Genomic DNA, 25,267 nt, shown 5'->3' with positions numbered 1-25,267 from the left:
CTCAAATTAAAATATTAAACTACAATAAGAAATTTTGTGTTGTCTTTAACAAGACCTTTGTTTGTAGAATCTTTCCATTTTTGCAGCAATGGATTTCTCAAATAAGACAACAGTGAAGGAACCACCTTTTCTTTTTTAAGGGTTAACCAATTATGGTTGCAAATTTTATGCTCCCATTTCTGATCTCTTAAACTCCTTCTGGCCAATTGCAAATTATTGTCACTAGGTAATACACCTTAAAAAAAAGTTATTGGAAAGTTGGATTTCTTTAAGGTGCCACATTTTACACTCTAAAGCAATAATAAAATGGTTAAATTTAAAATATTTTGTCCTCTCTCCCCTGCCTCATGGTTAGACTTGACATTGTTTAACTCTTTGCCTGTCCTGGGCGATAGCATTTGGTATAACAGAGAGAAAGATTTTCACGAGCATTCAGAAAAACCTTACAGCCTATGATGGTATAAAACTACCATGTTATCCTCATAATCCACTTTATCGCAATCACACACCTTAAATTTCCTCTCTTCAAGTCATGTCAGGACAATTATGTGAAAGTCAAATGACCTTTTATCAACAACACAGCACAGAAATCTGGATTGACCCTTGGAGGCCACTTCTAATATTTTTAGCAACTCAGAACTTCATTCAGTATATGGAGAACAATAGGCTTAACTGAAAGGGTTAAGAAAACATAATCTTTGACCCATCCTTGCAGATAACATGAGAACACAGATTTAGCGAGCAAATAAGAAGGAGCCATAAAACACTGCTGGGGTCCCTTTCCTGGATCTGGAGAGTTTTTTCTCATTATAGCAAGATCCTATTTTATATCAATTTATGAATGTTTTTCCTACCCAGAATCAGGCAGAAGCCCCCTTTCCTTACTGTCCCCATGCAAACACGGTCTGCCATTTGGTGGCTGTGACACGAGCCCTAGAACATTGGAACTGCACCACTGTATTTATGTTTTCTTATATTTCAAACGCCTGCCTCTGGCATCCCGATGCCCTCTTGGAACTCCGAGCGGCTACTCGAGGCTGCCATTGGAGACAGCAGCAGGCTGTCCCCGGGCAGCGCCCATCACCGCACTGCTGCCCAGCCCTGGACCCCTCTCCTGCGCACACGCCAGGCCACCTCCCCCCAGACCAGACCGAGGCTGACCCTTCACAGAGCTTGCGCCTGGGGCTGTGCATCACCACTTATCTCCTGACACTCAAAGGACCTTGCTTTTCTTTTCAAGGTTGAAAACAAAAACCAAAAAACACAGCCCTCTCATAAAACCTTATCTAGGAATCATCAGACCAGTAACCAGAGAAGCATACCAAAGAAAAACAAAACAAACCAACAAAACCCACAGAAACCAAAAACCCCCGGCACTCCAGAAACGTTAAATAGCAGAGAAAGGGAGCCTGAAAACGTTGCTATGACAGTGATGAACTTGGCCGCGCCGATGAGATCATTCATGACCCGAGTTAATAACTGCGTCTCTGTGTTATTACATTTAAAGAAATACCTCCCACCCCCGCGCCCCTCCGCCCCCCGCCCCTCACCTGCCAGCCGTCTGTCTCTGCTGTTTTTCCAAATTGCATCCAGGGCTCTGGCCGTGGAGTCCCTGATGTGGTCACTAAAGGACCTCCGCAGAGCGCTTCGCAGGGGCCGGGCCATCACGTGGGCCTGGGGGTCCCCCATGCTCCGGGACGGGCTTCAGCGCAGCCCGGGCGGGCGCGGCGACCATGCCGCCCTCCGGGGGTGGGGACGGTCCCGCCGCTGCGGGCTGTCGCGCTCCGGGCTCCGGGGCGCGCGCGGGGGGCGGGCGCTGCGCTCAGCTCAGCAGGCGGGCGGTGCGGCGCGCACTGCGGCCCCGGGCGGCGCCCGCTGCAGGCGCCACATCTGGAAAGGCTCACACGTGAGCTGCAGTCGTGGCTGTCTAGATGCTTCTGGCTTCCTGGGTCATCCCGTCGCTTGACTTGGTCCATGCGGCTGATCGTCTGTTCAAGAACGTGCCTCGCCTTCGCGGGCGACCCAGGTCACCTGGCAGTAGCTCCGGGGGGGGGAAAAGGCAGGGCAGGAGGCGAGGGGGCACGGAGGGAGAGCAGGGCTGGCAGGTAGGGCTGGCTTCAGCTTTCAAGGTGGTTCTCATTAATATTTGCCTTTTTATTAATCATCTGCATGTTATTAGCTCACGGTTTGAGATTAGGCTGTTTATGAAATAGAAAGTGCAACCTTGAGTCGTGGTTGTGGGAAGGAAGATAGGTCTGGAACAAGCATCCTGCAGACCAATCTGGATTCTCCCCAAGAAAGGGATACCTGCGTTTTAAACAAAATATTAACCAGCTCCTCACATCTTCCCTCTAAGGACGCTTCTACCTATATTTAATAGTCTCATCAAGTAATTGTAGGATTTGCCTCTAAGGTTCAAATATCCCCTTTTTGTCAGTCTTTTAGTTCCAAGTAAGTAAACTTCATCATTATAATTGCATATCAAAACTCAACCCAAAAGAATTTTTTTAAAAAAGCATCAAACACTATGAAATCAAAACATGAGCTAACTCCTTCTTTTACAAGATATGCTCTTAAGTTTCTAAGATGCCAAGTAAATCTATTTCTATGCCAATGATTTTGGCAGATTTTCTGTCTTTTACGGCATTAATCTTCTGCTTTCTCATTGTCCCCCAAATCCTGTCTTATAACTTTCAAGGTTTGGCAGGGAAGCTTTATACTGGCATAAGATAGTGTCTTAAGGGCCAGTTCATAACCTTTGCAAGATGAGATAATGCTGTAAAAGCACTTTGTAAATTGCCAGGTACCATGCAAATGCTAATTATTACCATAATTATTTTTATATGTGAAGTCATTTTCAACCCACACAATCTCCTGAGTCTTCACATTTCTACAACATGCGTCCTCTTTCTCATATCTTTGACAACTTAATTATACAAAAGATGATTATGAAAATAGATTGTGCTCACGAGTTATAACTACCACTGCTTATTCATAACCCATATGGCCTAAATTGTATTGCTCCCAAATTATTAAAGCTCGTGCTTCTTGCCAATGAAGACTGTACTTCTTGGAAGATACCCACTTTTTTGGCTTATCATAGGGCAGGGCATAGATTAGGAGGCAGTGAGTACTAACCGCTGAAGTATATGGACCTCTGTGCCTGTGAGAGCCAATTCCAAGTAGAAAAATATTCAAAAAATTTGATTGCCTAGTACCTAGTTCCATTTTAAAACAAAGCCCTTGAAGTCTCTCTCTCTCTCTCTCTCTCTGTGTGTGTGTGTGTGTGTGTGTGTGTGTGTGTGTGTGTGTGTGCGCGCGCGCATGCGCACGCACGCATTTGTCCTTCAAAGAGATCTGAAGCATGTTGACACGTGTCCTGGTCAGGGTGAACAGGCCAGGTCCATCTGGACCCCTTTTGCAGAGGAACAGCATGAAGTACTCAGCATGAGTAGTGCCCTGCACCACACGCTGTAGTAGGCATGTGGAACTTGAGGATGAATTAGACATCACCTGTCCTTGAGGAGGAGATATCACATTGGCCACAAACAATTTCAAATTAGTGTGAGGAGTTTCACGATACAAGCGTGTCCAGAGCATTATGAGAACACAGGAAAATGTAGCCTGGATTCCTAACTCCTCCTAGGTGCTGGCCTCATCTAAATTTCCAATCTAGATCTATGACAAAGTCAGGGACATGCAGTCATTCCCAGCATGAATATCAACAGCTGACACCGAGTCACACACAGTGACTGAATATAATGGTTGGAAGCTTTTCTATACCTAAACACAGAAAGGAAGGTGGGGGGGGGGGTAGGCAATAAAGAGGAAATAGTATTTACTGAGTACCTACGATGGACCAGAAACTCTTCTAAAGTTGTATGTAGACCCGTGACTCATCAGAGCAATCCAGTATAGGTGTTATTATCTCCCCTTTAGAGATGAGGAAACTGAAGCTCAGAAAGGAGAGATTTGAGAATAACAATTGGAAGATCCAGGATTCACACCCAGTGCTGTCTACTTCCAAAGCTCATTAGCTTCCCAATCAACTTGATTAATCTGGTTAACAATGACAGTAATGACAGTGACCCATTACTGTTATCTAGGCTCAGTTGATACTAAGCTATGGGCCAAAGCTCCTTAATTTTAGCCAAATAACATAACCAATGGGACGTAGGGTGTGGAAGAAGTCTGAGTCTGTAGATGGGTTTTAGGTCATCCAGCTATGGAAATCGAAGGGCAAAGAACCAGGAGAACAAAGGTCTAGTTCAAGGCAGCCTGTTCAATGATAGGGCACTCAGGTCTGATTTTCAAAGTATTCTGAAACAATCCTCCCCCTTTGCAACACTCCCTCTCTAGGATAATACTCTTGTTTCTTCATTGTAACTCCTCACAGTAGGTATTAGAAAAACCTACCTATTCTTGGTACAGGTTCCATTAGGTAGAATGATCTACAGACCTAACCTGTCTAAGAAGTTTATATGCTTTTCTTTTAAAAGAAAACTTAACAACATAGATATAACTTCTATTGACAAACTATTTGGGGAAGAGAAGAGCAAATTAATGTTTTTGAGCAAGGCGGACTTTTATTACTGATTTTCCCATAGCCCAGAAAGGGCTGGCAACTTGGGCCCTCATTTCTGAATAGTCATTAAACCCAAATTTTATTGTGAGGATATTTCAACTTCTTCTTGGTGAATCTCAGCTGCGTGTCATGGGTGTGGTGTAAAAACCATTCTAAAACATGGCCAATTTAAAATTATTATTATTTTTTGCTTTCTTTGTAGGTCATTAGAAATGTTGCACCCAGAAAAAAAGTGCTTTTTGAATCTACCATTTATAGAATAATTCCTCAAATTATATTTCCACGAATTTCAAATAATACTAGTTTTTTCTGTGACAGCCAGTAGTGAAGACAATTTTTGATTATTCGTGTTATCTCAGCTTGGCAAGTAGGGGAAGTGTGCATATGAGGGTTTTCAAGATCCCACTGGGAATTATCAGAGATGAGAAAAGCGACATTCTGCTTTCATAGCTTCACGGTTCCTTATTTTTGTGAGAAAGGGTTAGTTCCAGCCACTGGCGGAGCTGCTCTCTGATTGGGAAGCTGGGCAAACTCTTTCGATTCCTGGAGAGCTAAGGTTCTAGTGTATATATTAAGCTAGAGATTGTTGCTCAAGTCATCTCTAATATTTTCCATTTAATAAATCATCCTACTTTGGTAATGCATTATAAAGTTTATCTAATTTTGTCTAATTTATAAATTTTGACTTCTCAGTGCAAACAAAATTCTTAATTTTATAGTGTTTTTAGATCCCATCTTCTTTGATCTAATTAATATTAGGGAGACTTTTCTTCCAAGACTGTGTAGCATAAATCCACTTTGAGTTTATGGCCACTCTCATTTGCTAACACAACTCATTTAAGCCTTCTTTGGATCAATTAGAACATTGGACTGCCCAAAGTGCTGGTAGGTTCTTTCAAAATAATGTGAGTAATGATGGGAAATAGCCAGTTTATTGAGTCAATGCCTTGTCTAGATTTTGGTCTTTGGCTCAGGAGGAAAACTATTAAAACCCCATTTGTTAAAGCCCTATGAACGATGCAGCCCCTGCAACAAGACAGTGGGCTTAGTGAATGGCCTTGTGACCCGCACAATAGGTCTGCCCAGAGGGCTTAACTCAGCCAGAGAAGTTCTCCATTATGTAGTATATTCCATTTGTAGCATTTGTAGTATGAAACCTCAGTAACGCTCTGCGATGTCTAAATGGTTTCTGTGTACTCCGATAGCTAACATGTAGCATGTGGGTCACATGCAGCTGATGACTGCTTGCATTCTGAAATGTTTATTTAATGTGACTCTCTTAAGCATATTTGCTCTGGCCAGTGGCAATTTTATTTTTCAGTCTGCTTCTACATTTGGTACCCTAAGGATTATACTGAATTTGGTTGAGAATCTCCTTTGTGATAAAGTCTATTACATGTTTTTGACCAAGGGCTGTAGTCAAGGTGGCTTACACTACCTGTTAGGATCTATTGATCCTCACAGATGGATAGACCGCAGTGAGGATTTTCTTTAAATCAGTTATCTCTGACCTAGGGGTAGACAAGATTCTCCTTGGAAGGCAGGGAGAAAAATCTTAGAATCTATAACTAAATCTACGTATATAGTTTAAAAAATATTTCTATTTTCGTGTAATGCACAAAACACAAAAGTCAGAGATTTACAGACAAAATTTGTAAATAAATGCATATACTGGGGTTCTATGCTCAGAAAATTTTCCTGCCAGGAGCTAGTGGTCAAAGTTCAGAGACTACTGCTGTACAATTACTAATTGATATATATCCAAATCGTACTATCTTTCAGAGTAAAATCAATGTGTTTGGAGGCATACTTTAAATAAATTTATAAGGCAAAAGCGTATAATAGAACAAGAAGTGAATATTACGGAAGAGAGAAGGACTTTCTTCTCTTCCTGACTTATGCAGCAATGCCTTATTTCCCTTCTGACTGCTGAATCTCAGTTACTTCTTATACTTTCTGAAGCAAGGATCTCTACCTGGGCTAAGAAAAGTCACCTTGCCTGTGAGAAAGGGGACTTAATCTCAGTCCTGCCTCTTGACATCTTGGGATAGCATTTTCTCACTTGGTAAAGAGGGGATTGGCTAGATCTGTCATTCTTGTCTAGAGAGGGGGACAGAAGTGGTCACCAGAAGGTCACAGGGTGGGGCCTCACCCCTCCTATTGCAGTGGAACAAAAATGTTAAACAGCTCTACTGGACTCTGGTGGACTCATTCCACTTCTGAAAAATACGTCCACAAAATTTTAACTATTAGCAAATATAACTGGCCATTTGTTTGTTTGTTTGTTTTCCTCAAACCATTTTTAAGTTGCTTTGAACATGTTTCTGGAGTTGTTCATTGTTTGTTTTGGTTTACTCCTCTCTTCATTATTTCTTTTCCATTTTCTGTAGTTGACGCTAGTTTTCTCTATGGGAATTTTTGGCAGAGAGGCAGGGAATAAAAGACACCGGAGAAGAGAAAGAGGATGTCGTGATGTCCCAGAATTTTTTGTTCTATGTCATGATTCCAGACTTTCTTCTATGTTGTGATGTCAGAAGGTTAAAATATTTTAAATTTCTGTAGAAAAATCAACAAGGAAACCAAAAATAATGGAAAAGAAATAATATATCTATAACGTATATTGCCTTAGCAAGAACAGAATAGCTAATGGCAAAATAAATTTTAGCCAAAAGTTACTTTAGGGGAAAATAATTTCCTTTCTCTTATTCATTTTCTTTTAAAAATTCTTTTATTCTTTCCTTATCCTTTTACTTTCTATTCTTTATTCTTCACAGTGTAAAATTTCAGTATATAATTAGAGTCCAGCATTATGACATAGAACTATAGTGATGTAACTTTTCTGCACTCAGATTTAGAATATATTATGACTGCTTGATTTGCTTTAATATTGTGCTTATTCCCGTTCATCCTGACTAGTTTATTGAGATTGGGATACAAAATAACAATCTCTTGCTGATTCTGAATTATAAGACTTCCTTCTGAAAAACAAACAAAAAACTTGAATGTTTAATTTTACCTTCGCGTATGTTCATTGCCACAAATGTCCATAAAGAATGCCAAATGTCGTTTCCCTTTGGATTATAACAGTTACCAATTACCTCAAATAATATGCCTAATAATAAAATCAAAAGCAATTTTGGATAACGTCTGCACACTATACTCAAGTATGTACATTCAGGGATGCTTGAAAAGTCAGACCAAACAGGAAACCAAATATTCCTCTATGTTACTATAACCTACTGATTACTACCTTTCAACCATATTATTAATAAATATCATGTATTGAGACAAGATTCAAAACATTATCAATACCAACAGGCTTGAATGTTCTTGTGAAAAAACTATTTGCAGGGATCCTGCTGATAAACACACGCATACACACACACACACACACACACACACACACACACACACACACGCGCGCGCACACACACACACACACACACACACACAAAATATACAAAAAGAAAAAGCCAAAAAAGTTTTTCAGAAATTGCACAATAGGCTGTGCAAGACTGACTTCTGAGAGAAGGTTTTTTAAACAATATAAATGAGCCCTATCATTGTTCCAACCGCAGCCCCCTACAAGGGGGCAATTTCTGGAACACATAGTAGAGAGAGGAAAACCATACATATCCTGGCAGTCTTGAGATAACAGACATCAGAGTTGAGGGAAACTGAGGCAGTTAGAATTTTCAGGGCAGAGTAACAAAGAAGGAGCAGTACAAAGAGTGGGCTCTGGAGCTCTGCAGAGGCGTCTCTCCAAGCCTTTGGCTGAATACTGATCTGCACAGGCTTGAGAAGAAACTCTCCAAGGCTGGGGAAGAAGCATCGGAAATGAGTAGGAAGTCACTTTCTGGAGTTCACACAGGGCTGGCATAGTTTGTGTTCCCACCAGTCAGCAGGAAGAGACCTCATGAGATATGAAATCCCCAGAAGAGGCGTGCCTCAGTAGTGGGGCTAAATTAGTCCTGGAATAAAGGCTGCTCTGGACCTGACAGTAGAAGAAAGGAAATCATAAAGATAAGAGCAGAAACCACTGAAATCAAAACCAAACAATTTAGAAGAACAAAAGCTGCTTCTCTGAAGGGATCAATAAATTGATCAATCTTTAGTCAGATTAACTAGAAATAAATATTGAGTTTGTCAAGGTCACAGGATTGAAGGTCAATATATAAAAAACCAATTTTATGTCTGTATACTAGCAATGAACATTTAGTAATTAAAACAAGAAAATACCATTTATAGCATGGTCAAGAAATCTGAAATACTTGAGATAGATTTAACAAAATATTGTTCAAATATATTTTTAGTGTGCATTGGAAACTATAAAACATTGCCAAGAGAAATTAAAGGCCTAAATAAATAGAGAAGACATATCATGTTCATGAATTTGAAGGCTTAATATTGCTAGGATGTCAGTTCTTCCCAAATTAATCTATAGATTCAACACAAAACCAATCAAAATTCCAGCAAGTTTTTTGTTTGTTTGTTTGTTTGTTTTGTCTTTTAAAAGATGACAAGTTGATTCTAAAATTTATATGGAAAGACAAAGGACCTAAAAGAGCTAAAGCGATTTTGAAAAAGAAGAGTAATGCTGAAGGATTTACACTACCTGGTGTCAAGACAGTATAAAGCTACAGTAATCAAGACAAAGTGGTAATTAATTTAAGGAGAGACATGTAGACCAAAGGAACAGAATAAAGATTCCAGAAATAGATCCATCCTACATGATCAGTTGTTTTTTTCATAAAGGTGCCAAAATAAGTCAATGGGGTAGGATAATCTTTTTCAACAAATGGTGCTGAAGCAATTGGATAACCATATGTATAAAAAAGGAACCTCGACCCTTACCTCAAACCTTAAACAAACACTAACTCTAAATGGACCATGGACCAAGGACCGATATGTAGGAGTAAAACATAAGACTTGTAGAAGAAGTTTTGTGACTGTCCTCTTCTTCCAACCACGCTTTAACAAATGGGCAAAAGGTTTGAACTGGCGCGTCACAAAAAGATATCTTATACATTGCTGGTGGGAATGTACGATGGTTCATTTGGAAACAATTTAGAAGTTTCTTATAAAGTTAAATATACCCTTACCAACTAATTCCACTCCTAGGTATTACTCAGGAGAGTACATATGTTTGCACAAACATTTGTATGAGAATATTAATAGCACCTTTTCCATTTATAGATAATTCTACAAAAGGCAAAACTATAGTAACAGAGACCAGCTCAGTGCTTGCAAGAGGCTGGGGATGGGGTGAGGGAGGGGTGAGATTAACTACATCGTGCATGAGGGAATTTTGGGGAGAGATAACAAAAAAAGACATAAACTGGGGGAAATATTTGCAATATTAATAATCCATAGAGTGTTAATATTAATAATAAGTAAAGCACTCTTACAAATCAAAAAGCAAAATAGAAACAACTCAATTGAAAACCTGATGGATTTTATGAATAAGCATTTCACAGAATATATAGAAGTGATAGAATTGGGAAATAGAAGCTCATTGTTCAAACTTTGATATCCCTGAAAATTCTCTAAAAAAGCAAATCTTCGGAACCCTGAATCTCTGAAAATCAGATATATGCTTTCACAGAGAGGTGAAGGGAAGGTGGTCCTTCTGTCAACAAGGAGCAAATTGCTGCTTATGGAATAATCACTAGCTTAGAGTGTGTACATATTAAAATGACATACTCAGTGCTGTGTTAATTGGAACAAATTATAACTGTCAGTGAAGATATTATCAATAATAAAATTAATTTGAATGGTATCATGAAACACTCAATAATTTCCACTGGAATTCTTATACATTGCAGGTGGGAATGTAAAATATTTCAACAAATTTGGAAACAGTTTGGGAGTTTTCTATAAAGTTAAATATACCCTTACCAACTAATTCCACTCCTGGGTATTACTCAAGAGAAATAAAAATGTTTTTTATCCATAATAATTATTATTAGTGTCAATTCAAGAAGTATAAAAGAATAAAAAATTCAATTTAATAATGATAGGTTATTCATGTACTGCATTATTATATTAGGATATGTTATTTGTATGGATATATAGGCCTTTTCAAGGCCTACAATGGAACCTTAAAAAATACTAATTTAAGCGAACAGGCATTTTGATAACATTAGCAGCAAAAGAACATACAATTTTCACAGTCTCTTCCGAATAAAAAGTAAGCCCCAAACCTCTTCCTAAGTGTTTTAAACAAGAAAAATAAAATAGGAAAAAAGTGAAACTCTTACTCTTCTGATTGGCACAAAAGTTAAAGAAAGACAAGTTGGGAGAAGAAAGAGAAGGAAAAATAGAATTGCTGGAGATGGAACATCACGATCCATTTGCATGAGTTAAAATTGTACAGGAGATGACGGTGCAAACTTCACGTGCAAGAGGGCATCTGAGGGGAAGGCTGAGCACGCTGGAGCCTGAAGGAAAAAGCAGATGGCGAAGGGCAGTGGAGGTTTTTAGCAAGTGCTTCTTTTGGACAAATTCCTTTTTTGGGGAATGGGAGGTGAAACCCCCTCACTAATAGATTTAAGAAACATGGTGGCAATCAAAGAAATCTGATACCTACACTGCTTAATCTCTTGAACTGGAGACTTGGGAAGTTCTGACCCTAACTTTCCCTCACTTTTTGATCTCTGAAACTATTTAATATGTGGTCAGTGGCTGGTCAGGGTCTAGACAGATGGTCAGAAATGACCACAGAAATCAGAGGAAGCATTTAGAAACTTCTTTTAGTAGTCTGACAGAGTAATTTTATGTCTTTTGAATCTACTGATAAAAAAACTTCGGCATCCAATTTTTGTGTTTTTTTTTAACTTTTAACTTACACTAAAACTTAATTTTTCTAGTAATTTACTTTTATTATATTTTTAAATGGTAGGGGCTACAAAAAATTGATCACCATAAGTAGTTTGGCAAACCCTGCTCTGAAGTATATAAAGTATCAAGAGACAGTGATTGTTTGAGTAGTTCTAGATAAAGAGAAAAGGTCAAACGGTGTTTTGTAAAATTTTTAATAAGCCTCTGAGTTAAACAACTGTTGGCATTTGCACATTTCTCATTTGTTATTTACATGGAAAAGCAACATAGTAAGCATTGTTATATTTCAATTGGAAACTGAAAACAAACAAACAAAAAAACGTCTAAAGGAAAGGGAAGTATTTTTGCAATTTGGAATTTCATGCAAAATGAGCAGTTCACATCTGGCACTAAGACTAGATTGTCAAAGATGCAAGAACATCGAAAACTGAAATATTCAAAGAAAAACAAAGGATAGATGGTGGCAGGAAACAGAACAGGCAGTTTTGCAATTTTGCCTTTTAAATGTAAAATATGGTTATTTTAAAGTAGACCTCCTATTTTTTAGGGAATGGTTAGCATTTCTTAGGAGGAAGATTTGCTCTGAAATCAGTTAGGAATTTCAAGATCTTTAGAAGCAGCTATTTTCTTTGTTCTTTAAATTTTTATGTTACCTTTTCTTTATCTTAATGGTGTGACTTGCTCTTTATTATCATGAGTAATGGTTGAATTATAAAGTAGAACTCAATTTTTAAAAGTGCCTCACTAAAAGCAAAAGCATAGCTGAAAAATCTTGACTTTTTTCTCACCCAGTCACTAAATCCCCTGTGATGTATGCCTATTAAACAAACGTCTCTTATTGATAACGATTGTAGTTATCAAAAGGTTTCTGCTATTGTAATGTATCCTTTAAAAAGAACTGTTTCTGTCTCTTTTTCCTTTACTACTGAATAAAGAGTTAAGAATAAAGATGTCTAGATCTTTGCGGCTGGGGTAATACCACTGATTATTTTAATAAGATGTAGTATTCTGAGTACAAATTATAACCGCTCTCCAAGGCCTGTTGGAGCCTGGACCCATCACGTTTTTCCAGTCTTCTTCCTTCCAAACACAAACTCTGGGCCCCAGCTGGCCGGGCTCACGATTGCATCACCGTGCCTCGTGCATTCCCACTGTCCTAACTCTGCCAACACCATTTCCCCTGCCTCAGATCTTCGTTTCAGGTTTTTCAAGGCTTTCTTTTTCCCCAGATCCTCTCTGGATGGCTCCAGCCCAAGTGACCTCTCCCTCAGCTAACTGTCAGAATATCTCGAGTACCTTACCACTTAGCCATTCCCACAGATCTTGCTCAGCAGGCTGTCAGCAAACTCGAAAGATGTGTTCTCAAGGTCTACAATAAGGAAATCTGGAGACAACTAAACAGGAGAGGCAGGAAAGGCAGCACATCCAACGACACTTGTTCCCGGGTCCTTTCTCCCTTTATCGCTGGCCCTCAACTTTCTAGTGGCGGGAAGAGGAAGTGGGAGAGATAGAGGGTTTGGAAGAGAGTTGCGTGGGCTGACATTTGGCTGGACTTGAATTAACCTGGAGGAGGGACCATAGGTTTCACTGAGAGGGAGCTAAAGATTGTAGCCTCACTAAAGTATTATACCATGGATATCAGTTTTTTAGCAATATGTGGCAGTGGTTTTGCAGCATCACTGGGGCTGTTTCTAGGATTTCAAAACTGCAAATTAAGTGATGTTTGCTTGTGTCATTCCCTGCCTCCCTCTGTGAATATCTTCACTCCTGCGACTTCTTCCCTGAGGCATTCAGTCCTTCTGTTGTCTGGCTGTCCACTGCCACCACTCCATGGTGATCTATTACTTCTTTACCCCCAAACTCTCTTCATCTCACAGAGATCAGAGTTCCTGTTGTACAGGTGCTTGGTTACATTCGCTGGGCTATTCCAAGATGTGAATAAAGTTTGATCCTGAGAGCAGAGAAGTGGGTATAGGGCTGTACAGATATTTATATTTAAATAAGAACCTAGTCCCAATAAAAAATAAACATCTAATTACTGCATGAACAAGGCAGCAGGTGACACTCAGTTTCTCATTGCAGGGTCCCTGTTGTCTTTTTCTCTCTACCATGTCTGCACATGGAATTATTGTCATTACTTTAAAAGGTTGTTGTCACTGGGGGACTGGATAATGAGTAGGATTGCTAAGGCGGATATGTGCACCTATATGACACACAGAGTATCTTTAGTGACTTTGCTTATTCAGTAAGTTTTTATATTTATGTCTTTTCTCTCACCTTGACTATAAATTCTCTGAGGGTAGAGTTTTAAAGAGTTTTATAAGCTCAACACCCTATATGGCAATACAGATATATTTTTGGTTGTGTTTATAATAAAATATGGCCTTTCGGTAGCCATTCAGTGTCATGATTTGTCTTAAGCCTTAGGATTTTGGTAAAACTTTGAAGTACAAATTGAGATTATATGCACGTGGAGGAGGAAGTGGGAAACTTCCACTGACATTAACCAGTGATCCTCAGACTTTAATGTTGATAAGCATTCCCTGGAGAGTGTATTAACATTCATGATTTTGGGGCCTAAGGGATTCTGACTCAGCCGGTCTGGAGGCATCCAAGAATCTGAATTTTTAAACAAGCATTTTAGAAAATTATGAGGCGTACTTTAAGAAACATTGCATTAAAAAGGTATGCCTTTATTCTCAATTAAAGATGCCATTGTTCTTTCAATCAAATAATTATTGAGTATCCTTTATGTGCAAGACATCAGAGATAAATCAGACATAGGTCTTATTATATAACAGGGAAAATAAGTATTAATAATGATATTAAAGGGCATAAAGGGATAAAAACCTTATGAAAAGTTCTGATGTAATGTTTGAGAGTTTGAGAAAAAAGTGCTGATTTCTGAGCAGTGGAGATGCTGGAAGGCTTCGAAGAGGAGGCAAATATGAAAATGCGAAGATGGTATAAAAGGAAGTTTTAAGAAAATGTAGCAGCACTGGCAAAGTGCGGGACATGCGAATGTGGGTATCCATGTCACTGAGTCAGGGGGCAGCTGGAATGACGTGTGCATCTTCCCAAGTGATGAGGGCTGGAAACTGTGCAGACGTATATGAGGGATCTTCACAAAGTTCATGGAAAGATTTAGACCGTTGTGTAATTCTATTTTTCCACGAACTTTTGGAAGTACTCTTGTATTTATTTAGTTGGGTAAGATTCCCAAGAGAAAATGTAAAGACAGTGAAGAGAAAAAACCCTCAAACATCAATACCATATGACTTATTCAAGGAATAGGAGGAAATTCAGTGAGATAAAAATTGGGTAGTAAACCTTTTCCCCTTATTCTATTGTTTATGCTATCAGTGATACTAATATGTAACTTTATTTCTATGTGCTCCATGATATTAGCTTCTATTATTTGAGACAAAATAAAACTCTTAAATTGGAAGATAAAGACCCATATTAAATCCATTAAAATGAAAACCAAAGGTAGATACTCTGTGTCTATATGTAATTCAATAGAATTTATCAGATATTTATATTTATTATTATCTGTATCATTTATGTAGACACTTAAAGAAATATAAATTGGGTATACTCTAGGGAATCATGAAATTATTACGAGGTGTTCCCTTGCTCTCTTTAAAAAACAAAACAAAACCCTGAACCCCTAGGGGTTAAATAATTTCACTAAAGAAAGCAAAAGCAAGGTAAGCTGAAGTCATGGGAAATGGTAGAGAAAGAACAAGAGGCTGAAAAGCTGCCGCAGACGGAGCAAAGACTTTCCAGATGTGGAATTCTTTCTATGGATCAATGCTGTTAGCTTGGTTCACTGAGGTTCTACCCGGAAAAAAAAGAAATGCATCTAGGGCTTCTATCTAACTTCTGTCTGGAATCTAACTAAAACTACTTTGTTGAAATTTTATATTTTGTTTCCTTCAAGAAAATGTCTTGGTATCTGTGATCTGCAATTCTTTTTTAAAAGCTGGTTTCTATTCTTAATGGGAATGCTTTTGGAACGCTTAAAGGTATGTGTATGGCTGTTGGCATATCTCCATTTGGAAAGACATTTTGAGTGTGTCCCATTCCACAGTCCTCTTGTCAGCATCGCAGAAAGGCCGGGTGTTCCCTGCATGTGAGGATGAGGAGTCGGTTTGTTTATTTCCTGTTGTCATGGACCATCTGGGAGAAGGGCTCCTGATGAGCTGCAGAACGATGGTGTGCCATCCCAGAGGCAGGGTCCCGAGTTAGGCTGAGATGATTCTTTCTTTTTAAAAGGTTCTACAATTTGGTGCTCAAAAATATTCCAAAACAGTGAAAGTTTTCTTGGTATAATAAGCCAGCTTCCCGCTTTACTAAAGTCATAAAATAAGAAAGGCCTACGTCTTCGTGTGGGTCATCTGGGTGATCTTTACTTTGCATGGATGGAAGCTACTGTCTTCATCACTGCAGCTGGAATGCAGTCATCAGAAGCCTTAGAAATAATAATTTTAAAAAATTATGAAAATGCCCTTTGCATCCCACACACATATGTAAATTTTTTTTAATTAAAAAAATACTAAGTCGTAGAATACAGGTAAGTCCAAGAGAATTCTGATTTTTCTTCTCTTGAAGACTATTTTTAAAAATGTACACAATGGAATCCTACTAAGCCATAAAAAAGAATGAAGTTCTGTCATTCGCAGCAACATGGATGAGCTTGGAGAAAATTATGTTAAGTGAAATAAGCCAGGCACAGAGAGAGAAATGCTGCATGTCCTCTCTCATAAGTGGGAGCAAAGAAAGAAAGAAAGGCCACAATAAAACATTGAACATCCAGAAGGAGAGAACAGACCTATAGTTACTAGAGGTGGGAAAAGGGGAGAAGGAAGGGAGTAGAGAGTAATTGGGTAAGAGATAAAAAGAATACTTATGATTTGTAATGATGAACATGTGATTAATATTGATTTGATCGTCACACATTATACAAATTCTGACTGTCAACTCTGTACCCCATAAATATAAATACCTAATGCATAAGGATCCAGAGATATTCTACAGAGGTGGGACAGGGGTCTCTTGAGAGCTGGAGCTGACACACAGGGAGTCATCTGAGATGGAGTCAGCTACTTTCTCCATCTCTTTCTCTAGTTTGTGTTGTCTCTAATTTCTCTGTCCTGGCCCTATCGTTCCACTATCCTGCTCCTCTTTGCAGAATGGTTTCCTGTTACTCCACCTCACAGTCTATGTGAACTTTCAGCTAACGCACCTGCTGCAGATTGAATCTCTCTGGCTCATCATTTAAAGTTGGGGGGAGAGAGAAAGCACACTTGGCCACTGGTCAACCAATGCATTCTCTGGCCTGAGTCAAGTGTGCCCCCACTTCCACCCCACCCACCCAGTTAATTGACTCTAGTCATGAGTTAGGATGCGAGGGGTCATAGCACACACAGGTTGATTCTTTCAAGGGCTGAAGATAAGACGAGCAATGAAACGTGTTTGGGTCTAAGAGGCTTTATGCACAAAGCAGCAGTAAAGCTGATGCTTGAAGGAAGAGCGATTTGGAGAAAACGGTAACAGCAGACTAGTTTTGAGACAGTAAACTTCAGCAGCAAAGGCATAAGGACAGGAATATGTAGATTGCATAAATTATATGAACTATTATAATTTTACTAATTTTGGTCATTCTTTTATCAGCATACTTGGAAGTGGGACAAGTGGTGACATAGGGCATGGAGAGGTAGAGAAAGCATCAGTTTTGGAGCAAGGGAAATTCATGTACCAGATAGCATAGTGAGTGTTAAAAATAATGCAGAGAAAGCACATAGCTCTCTTCTCAGCACTGCATTGTAGGTACCCAATAAATTATAGCTATCAATACTAAATTGTAGCTATCAATAATATATTAGTTGTAGTATTTTTCTTTTAGAAACTTGAATTCCAAAGGAGAGAAATTAAGTAATTAAAATCAATGGCTAACAGAAGGAAGCCTAAGGAAGAAGGGTAAAAGTTAATATTAGTGGAGTGTGTAACATATTTTATGATTTATGAGTTTTTTTAAAAAAAGTTTTTACATTAAAAATTTATTTAATAAGCCCCCTTCACTATGGTATATTAATACAATGGAATATTATTCAGCACTAAAATGAAGTGAACTGTCAGGTTACAAAAAGACATAGAGGAAACTTAAATGCACACTGCTGAGCGAAAGAAGCCCACCTGAAAAAAGCTGCATAATGTGGCGTGACAGTACCATGCAAAGTAGTTTCACTGCCCTAAAATGCCCTGTGCTCTGCCTCTTCATGCCTCTCTCCTTTGAAACCTCTGGCCACCACTGATCTTTTTACTGTCTTCATGGTTTTGCCTTTACTAGAATGTCTTATGGTTCAAGCTATACTTTCTGCTCAATTTTGCTGTGAACGTAAAACTGCTAAAAAAAAAAAAAAGCCTGTTTATTAGTTGAATAAGCTCCTTTTAGGTGCACAGCATTGTGCTAAGTGACAAAAGATGCTTAAAAGACTGTTGGGAGGCAAGGCTGAGACAAATACAACACTCAAAAGACAGTGACAGTCCCTGTATGATTAAGTGTGAAAATAACCAGTTCAGGTTATATATGCTGTAGTTGTATCATTAAAGAGTATGAATTAATATGAGCAGAGGTTACCATACAAAACTTCATTGTGAAGGTGGAACACAAACGAGTCCTTGCGGGATGGAGGAAATAATTTCTGGAAGGGAAACAGGAGGAGTGAAGGTCAAGTTATGCAGAAGCAAATGCAGCAGAGAAGTGAGGTTGTTACCATGGTTACAGCAGCAGAAGGACGGATGGCAGATAAGGTTGGGAGGGAAGGGTAAGGCCAGATTATGGAAAAATGTATTCTTCAGCCTAAGGAGTCTCTGCATTTAACCACTAGATACAGCATAGTGGTTAAGAGCATGCACGCTGCTCTGCATTGCTTGCTTTGAATCCTGCCTTGGCCACAGTGTGACTCTGGGTATCTTAGGAAACCTCTCTGACTCTCAGATTCCTCATCTCTATAATTTGAATAACAATAACCCTTAACTCATCGGGTTACTAGAGGATTAAATGATCTCATGTCTGTAAAGTGCATAGAAACGTGCAGGTACAGAGTAGATGCCTACTGTTATCTAGTCAATGACTCATTTTGATAACAGTCACTCAAACATCTGTTAAGAGGCTGACTTTATAGAGGTGCAGGAAAAGTGTCTGCTTTTCAGGAAATCACAGCACAATGGGGAAAACAATGAATAAATATATCCGAGAAGACCATAGACAAAGTGGTAGGTAAATTAGTGATTAACTGTACTGTTATCCTCCATCTATCCATTTCTTTAAATCTACAGGAAGGAATTGATTTAATATTTATATCAAGAAGTTCATAACGTTAGCAGTTTCAAGTCTCTGGAATATGTCTTCTGGGGAAGCTCAATGTTTGGGGAACTTTTACAAACAAAAAAACCCAGTATCTCATTGTGCTGAGCCAGTGAGGGCTTTTTGGTGACCATTTTGCTTAAGCATCACTTTGAGAACTCTGTGAGATCTTTTCTACCTGATTACAGTAGTCAGGCCAAAATAGCTTCTTAAATTCCTGATGCACTCTTCTCCTGAAATAGCCAAATTAGTTTTCTGCACAGTCTGCTCGCAACAAGGTGGGCACCAGCTTTTTCTTAGTCATCAGTTAATTTGTTATAGTTGTTGATAACCATCTAGGATTTCTCGCTTAGATAAACCATATTGCAACATCATGTCTGAAATTCTAAAATAGAAACATCTATGAATTTATTTGGAAGAGATATTGATCTCAAACTCTCACCTATAAAAAAACAAATCAAAGTGCTTCAAATCCATTGGAGTATTAATATAAGAAAAAAAATGTAGTCATGCCAGCAGAATTGTAGGTCATTTCCTACTCAGACAGGTCAAAGTAATACTTATTGCATGCAACTTTCCAAAGTAAATGTACCTCTCCAAAGAAACTAGAATCACTGTACATATTTGTGTATATATTCACAGTAAGAAAAGTAACTGAAAACTGGACTGGGAACTCTATAAAAGTAGATATTTGAAGTCATCTAAAAAATGATCAGATATGATTTTGAACTAAGTGGAAGTTCTTTTACCACTTTCTAAATAAAACTGATATAGAGAGAGCTTTTCATAAATTGTCTTTCTTCACGGAAGATTGAAAATTAGAAATAATTTTTTCTACTGATAAAATGTCAAAGGCAGTTAAAACACTGAAATGCTAAGCTTTCTCATTAGCCCATACTGATAATTCATAGCCACCTCTTCACACTGCTGGCAGCTTGACAAATATTCTGAAAAATCCTGGTCCTTGATAGACTGAAGATTAATTGACCTGTTTGGTATGTCGAATAAATGGGCTGGTTCAAAACTATTTTTTGAGCACCTGCTCTGAGCAAGGCTCTCTAGTGGGTGTGGGGGACAAAGTAGAAATGGGAGGCTTCTGCCTTCAAGGAGCTCACAGCTTGATATGGAAGATAGTTCATGAACAGAAATACATCACCCCAGTGAAGTGCCACCGTCAGCTGCAGAGACCTGGGAAGAGCATCCTGAGTGTGGAAGGTAACATTTGGATTGGAACTTGTTAAAAGAAATTATCATGTATCTGTGTTGCTTGAAATATAATTGAGAGGAGTATATCTTTTAACATTTTTTATCATTTTTTTTACTTTTGTATTTTAACTTTTCTACTAGAATTAAAAGCAATTTACCCACCACACACACACAAAAGAAATATAATTGAGAGGAAAAGGAAATATGTCTTATTGGTTCTAGTAATACAGTAGATTTGTTTTACCTACTTAGCAATAACCAAAACACCAATAGAAAACTAAGGAACATTTAGAAAGTTGTTGGCATTTAAAAATATGCTATGAGGTCAAAATCTCTGGCATTAAGTAAAAATAAGTAAGAATAGCTTACTTATATTTTTCATGAATTCCTGGATACCTGAAAGCTAATGTGTTTCCTCTCAACAGCCTGGTCACCCACAGCCAACTTTTCATGGGTTAGTTTACATTAGATTTCAGAAAAACTGAGAGGTTATGTGTGAGCATACCCTAAATTCCTTCCTCATAAAAAAGCAGGCAAGCAGAGACTATAATCCTTAAAAAGTGAAGCAAATGAGTATTTATAAGCCATTAGTATAAAAATAATGAAATTCATTTTCTGAAAGTAAAAGGGAATTTGGAATGTTGGCCAAAGCTCAATCTGGCCAGGTAAAGGCAATTTTCAGATCCTGCTGAAACCTGGAAACTTGGGGGTCTTTGCAGTTAAAGAGCTTCACTTAGGATAGAATTATGAGTGTAAGATTCTATATTTGGCCTCAAGAGTATTATGCATATAGAATAAAGCATTTGCTGATTTTTAAAAGATCTCATTTATTTATTCATTTACCAAACATCAAGCAACTACAATAATGCCAGGCATTGGAAGTACAGTTGAATGAAACAAAATTCTGTCTTTCAGGGTGTTCACAGTCTAGTGGGTGAAAAAGCAATAAAACCCATCAGATCTGTACTAACATGGAGACGTAAAATAGGGCAGTGCCTATTTTGCTGTTTTCATCAAATCTCTTTCGATCTGTAAAGATGGGAGACTGGCTTAGAGTGAAAGAGATTGCATGGATAATTCTCTGAATCGAAGCAATGATCAGACTGGAAAAGAGGGAAGTGTCTTTTCATTTTAGTTTTCTTTTCCTTTTTTTTGGTCATCTGCATTTCCCTTCACAGTGATCAAAAGCAGCCAAAAAAATTGTAAGAAGCACCAGGTCTGGGCTTTGTTATTTAGTATGTTACAAGGAGCGTGGACTGAAATTTTAAACCTTGAGTTTTCCTCTTGCACATTTGTCACAAAGAAGTGTTTGATTTCTATTTTTGCCTTACTAGCCACAACACAAAGTTTGGAGAGACTATGACTCTGTTATATGCTTCTGAAAGCTATCTTTCACAACTGTTTCAGGCTATAATAATTCATTATCTTGATTTTTAACATTTTCTGGCCAACTAAATAACCTTGAGGCAGGAGAAAAAATATTCTAAGAAAAATGACTAAGAAAGGCAACCGAAGACAGATTTTAAGTCATCTTTTTCAATGGTGCCCTTTACACATTTATATGAACTAGATCCCCAAATAGCACCATGAATTAATTACCTGGAAGAGATATTTGGCAGTTGTATGGGGGTGGTAGGAGTAACAGAGGTGGTCAGAGGGGAGAAAGGGTGAACAAAAAGGTTTAGAGCCATATTAACTCTAAATCATTAATACTGAAGTCAAAGCATCTTTGTAATTATAATTTATCGATTAGCACATATTTACAGAACACCTACTATGTGTTAATAGCTGTTTTAGTTTGAGGGCACACAAAGACAATATTCCTGACCCTGTAAAACTCATGGCCTGGAGAAGAGGACACACAGCCAAGCAGGATAAGTGAGATAATAAAACTGCAACAGAAAACACAGAGTTTTTATTAGGAGTATAAAATAACCAGTGACTAACTCTGCCTGGGAAATAATTCATTAAGGAGGTGGTATTGTTGGATCTAATGAAACAAGTAAGATTTCAAGACAGAGAAACTAAAAAATGCCATTACTGGCTAATGATAATTGTATTTTTCCCATGGGCTGCCATGTAGCCTGACAAAATTTACAAGGTGCTCTGTGATGTAATTTTAGAATGAGATTTTGTATTACACCATATTACTACATTTCACATATGCTCAGAATCACATTTTAGTGACAAAAATGCAATGCTCATGTTCTAAGTTACATGATTCTATTCAATAGAGGACGCATTCTAAATTGTAAAGGTAGGTGTATTTCTCATCCCCAGGATTAAATGAAGCTTTGTATTCTCATTTAGAATGAAGAAAAACACAGTCCTTTTTATTTTATTTTTCTGAATAAACCATCTTTCTTTCTACTTCTATATCTATCTTTACCTATTATTTATATTTTTTAATAAGATGCCACAGATCTAGGCAAAAGTAGAAAGACAGAGTTAAAAGGAGTTCTGAGTTTGGATATGGTGGCTGTAGTTGGACCAACCAACCAACCAACCAAATAAAGGAATAAAAAGAAGAGAAAATATTGGTAGGTATATCAGTGAGATGCCTAGTGGGAAACAAACGAAACATTGGGTAAATTGAGGGGAGTTTAGTAACAGGACTATTTATAAAGTGTAGGGAAACCACAGGGCAAGAGAAGAGAATGGTTGTCAGGGGCCAACCTGGTGGCTCACTCGAGTGAGGGCGGCGCTGGGTGTGCTGTGGCCGCGGGTTCGGATCCTAAATAAGGATGGCCTGTGCACTCACTGGCTGAGCGTGGTGTGGGCGACACCAAGCCAAGGGTTGCAATCCCCTTACTGGTCACAAAAAAAAAAAAAAAAAAAAAAGAGAATGGTTGTCAGAACCTGAAAACTGGTGTAGAAAGGGCCGTGTCTATTTTTAAAGATGCATTTTAAAGTATGAAAAAACCATCTCTCTATTTTATTTTAAATGTGTTAACAAAAAATTGATATGGTAATTTTCTTTCAAGCCATTAAAAGATGTTCTCATCCAATAAACTAATTTGTGAGCCTAATGGACACAAGCAGTGATGCAGGCAGCTGGGGGAATGAACTACCCAACCTCAGTGGCCCACCATCCCCCCACCCGCAGGCTCCTGCGGAGGCTCCCACTGGCTGAGTGGGGGGAACAGAAAGGAGGGAAGCCCTTTGATTTAGTCCACGCTGGTCAGCCTCCCAGGACGCAGAGCCAGAGAAAAGTAGAGGGAGGATGCATTTGAGAGGTGAAACAAACATATCCAGTGCAATAAATACGTTTTACTGCATCCAGATGAAAAATGGCCAGGGAGGTCAAGCAGGAAAGTTTGACTTATCCTATAGACCATAGAGAGACAGAGAAAATGTTGGAGCTAGAATTGACATAACCACATCACGCTATTCAAAGATAACTGGTGATGGTGCAGAGTGGACTGGTAGAATGATAGGTTAAGTCAGGGAAACCAGTCCAGGGGAAGGTGGAGCCCCAAATGAAAGCAATGGGGGAGGCATGCACGAGGGGTGGTGGGAAGACGGCAGTGACAGGGTTGTGGGCAGGAGTTGGGCATGGCAGGATATCTGCTGGGTTGCTGGGTAGACAGGAAATAATTACCACAGGGATTAGGGTTGGAGAAGGAAAATGGGACACAAAGCATATACTTCTCAGGGGCTGATCTTTTGTGAAAATCAAAGATTATCTTTTCACAATTTCAGCCTTAGAAAGAAAAGAATTTCTGAGAATTTTTAAAAATGTGACCAACTCTGCCTATGCTGTGATAACCTTTGTCTGAATTATATCACTCAGAAGACTTGTGGAGAGAGAGAGATCTTTCTTCCACATGGACAGCAGTTGCTTGGAGGAGCCCCAAGGAAGTGTTTAAGGACTCCTGGAGCACACACGGACAGCAGGGACACAGCTAGCATTTATTTGGCCTGCACACACCCTGGTCATAAACACAGCCAGTTATCATAAAAAGCCACCTACCATGTTGTAGGGCTTGCTTTGTGCCAAGCATTGTTGCCTTACCACAGCATCATAGTGGATTCTTATTTATACTCCAGAAATGAGGGACATAGGAAATTAAGTCACTTGCTCAAGGCCACCCAGATAGGAAGCAGATGTGTGGAGAATATACCAATGGCATTGGGCCTGTTCTTTAGGAGCACACAGACTCCAGTGGCATAATGGAAGGTACATGAAAATATTATGTATTGGATACAATTATACATATCGATACTTGTGTGATGAGTTCTAATTATTTACAAAACAAATTGGTTGCACTCTATTTCAGATCCTAGGAATGCACATTCTGATAGTTTCCTGACAAACATATTTAATTTGATTCTTTTCCTAGGAAGCTTTTTGAATAAGCTGGATTAAGAAATTCTCAATTTAGAAGAGGAGAAAGAGGGTGCCAACTTTCTGGGATATTCTCCAATTAGAGTTTGAGTTCCTTCAGGGCATAGACCAGGCCTTATTCATAATTGCTTCCTTGATAGAACCTGATATGATGCCTAGACCATGCTGCTGTTCAGTAAGTATCTGAGAAACGAATGAGTCCATAGGAGGCTGTTACTAAATGGTTTCCTCTTGGAGTTTTTTGCCATCACTAGGTAGGGGACAAGCAGCAGAATTTATCCCATTGGGCTGTTAACACAGCAACATGAACCAGAATAGAAGATGGCTACTTTCAGCACACACAGAGACAACCACACATCTGCAATTCAGGAGTGATTGATGGAATGTACCCCAAATGACTTTGTTTAGAGCATCACAAAGCCTGGTAGAGTTGGTTCCAGTTGGCTTGGATGAGAGGTCACACAGATTAAAAATAGACTTTCTTAATAAGGAACAATAAGCTACATTCATTTAGCAAGACAGTAAAAAAAAGATAGGCCTTAGGGGTGGGTATGAAGCTTAATCCTATTTAAGAGCTCAATTAACCCCCAGAAGATTGAGTGGATCCTCCTCAATGGCTGTTCCTCTGTCTACTAGAGGCTTAAAAACAGAGATTCTTAGAGATAGAAATACAGAGATTCACATTTGTGTACAAAACACTCAAAATATTTTTAATATTCTAAATAGAGCATAATAAAGAGCGTAATAAAATTTAGAAATACAAGAGTTAAATTGCCCAGACTGTTATGGTCCTTTAAAACTTTTGAAATAAATCATACTCTCTTTCAAATTGTCACATCTGTCACAGTTACTCATAAAATATTCAAACATAAGCATTTATAAATAGGTAAATTCACTGACAGGTAAACAGGTAAAT

General features: G+C 38.6%; 1 protein-coding gene across 2 annotated transcripts in view; it reads right to left on the bottom strand.

Annotated features, from left to right (window-relative positions):
- The window catches only part of DLC1 (DLC1 Rho GTPase activating protein), a 356,326-nt gene that overhangs the window by 155,488 nt on the left and 175,571 nt on the right, over nucleotides 1-25,267 (bottom strand). The window contains exon 1 of one of the 2 annotated variants that reach the window (XM_063076559.1): nucleotides 1,551-1,689. The exons of the other annotated variant lie outside the window; for it this stretch is intronic. Within the exon in view, the coding sequence (XP_062932629.1) occupies nucleotides 1,551-1,689 (139 nt within the window). Of the gene's footprint in view, nucleotides 1-1,550; nucleotides 1,690-25,267 lie in introns of those variants that run through there. 2 annotated transcript variants of the gene reach the window in all.

The sequence above is a fragment of the Cynocephalus volans genome, chromosome 13, assembly GCF_027409185.1.
Source record: "Cynocephalus volans isolate mCynVol1 chromosome 13, mCynVol1.pri, whole genome shotgun sequence".
Lineage (NCBI taxonomy): Eukaryota > Metazoa > Chordata > Mammalia > Dermoptera > Cynocephalidae > Cynocephalus > Cynocephalus volans.
The sequence above is the reverse complement of the archived record's forward strand: the minus strand, read 5'-3'. Positions and strand labels throughout refer to the sequence as shown.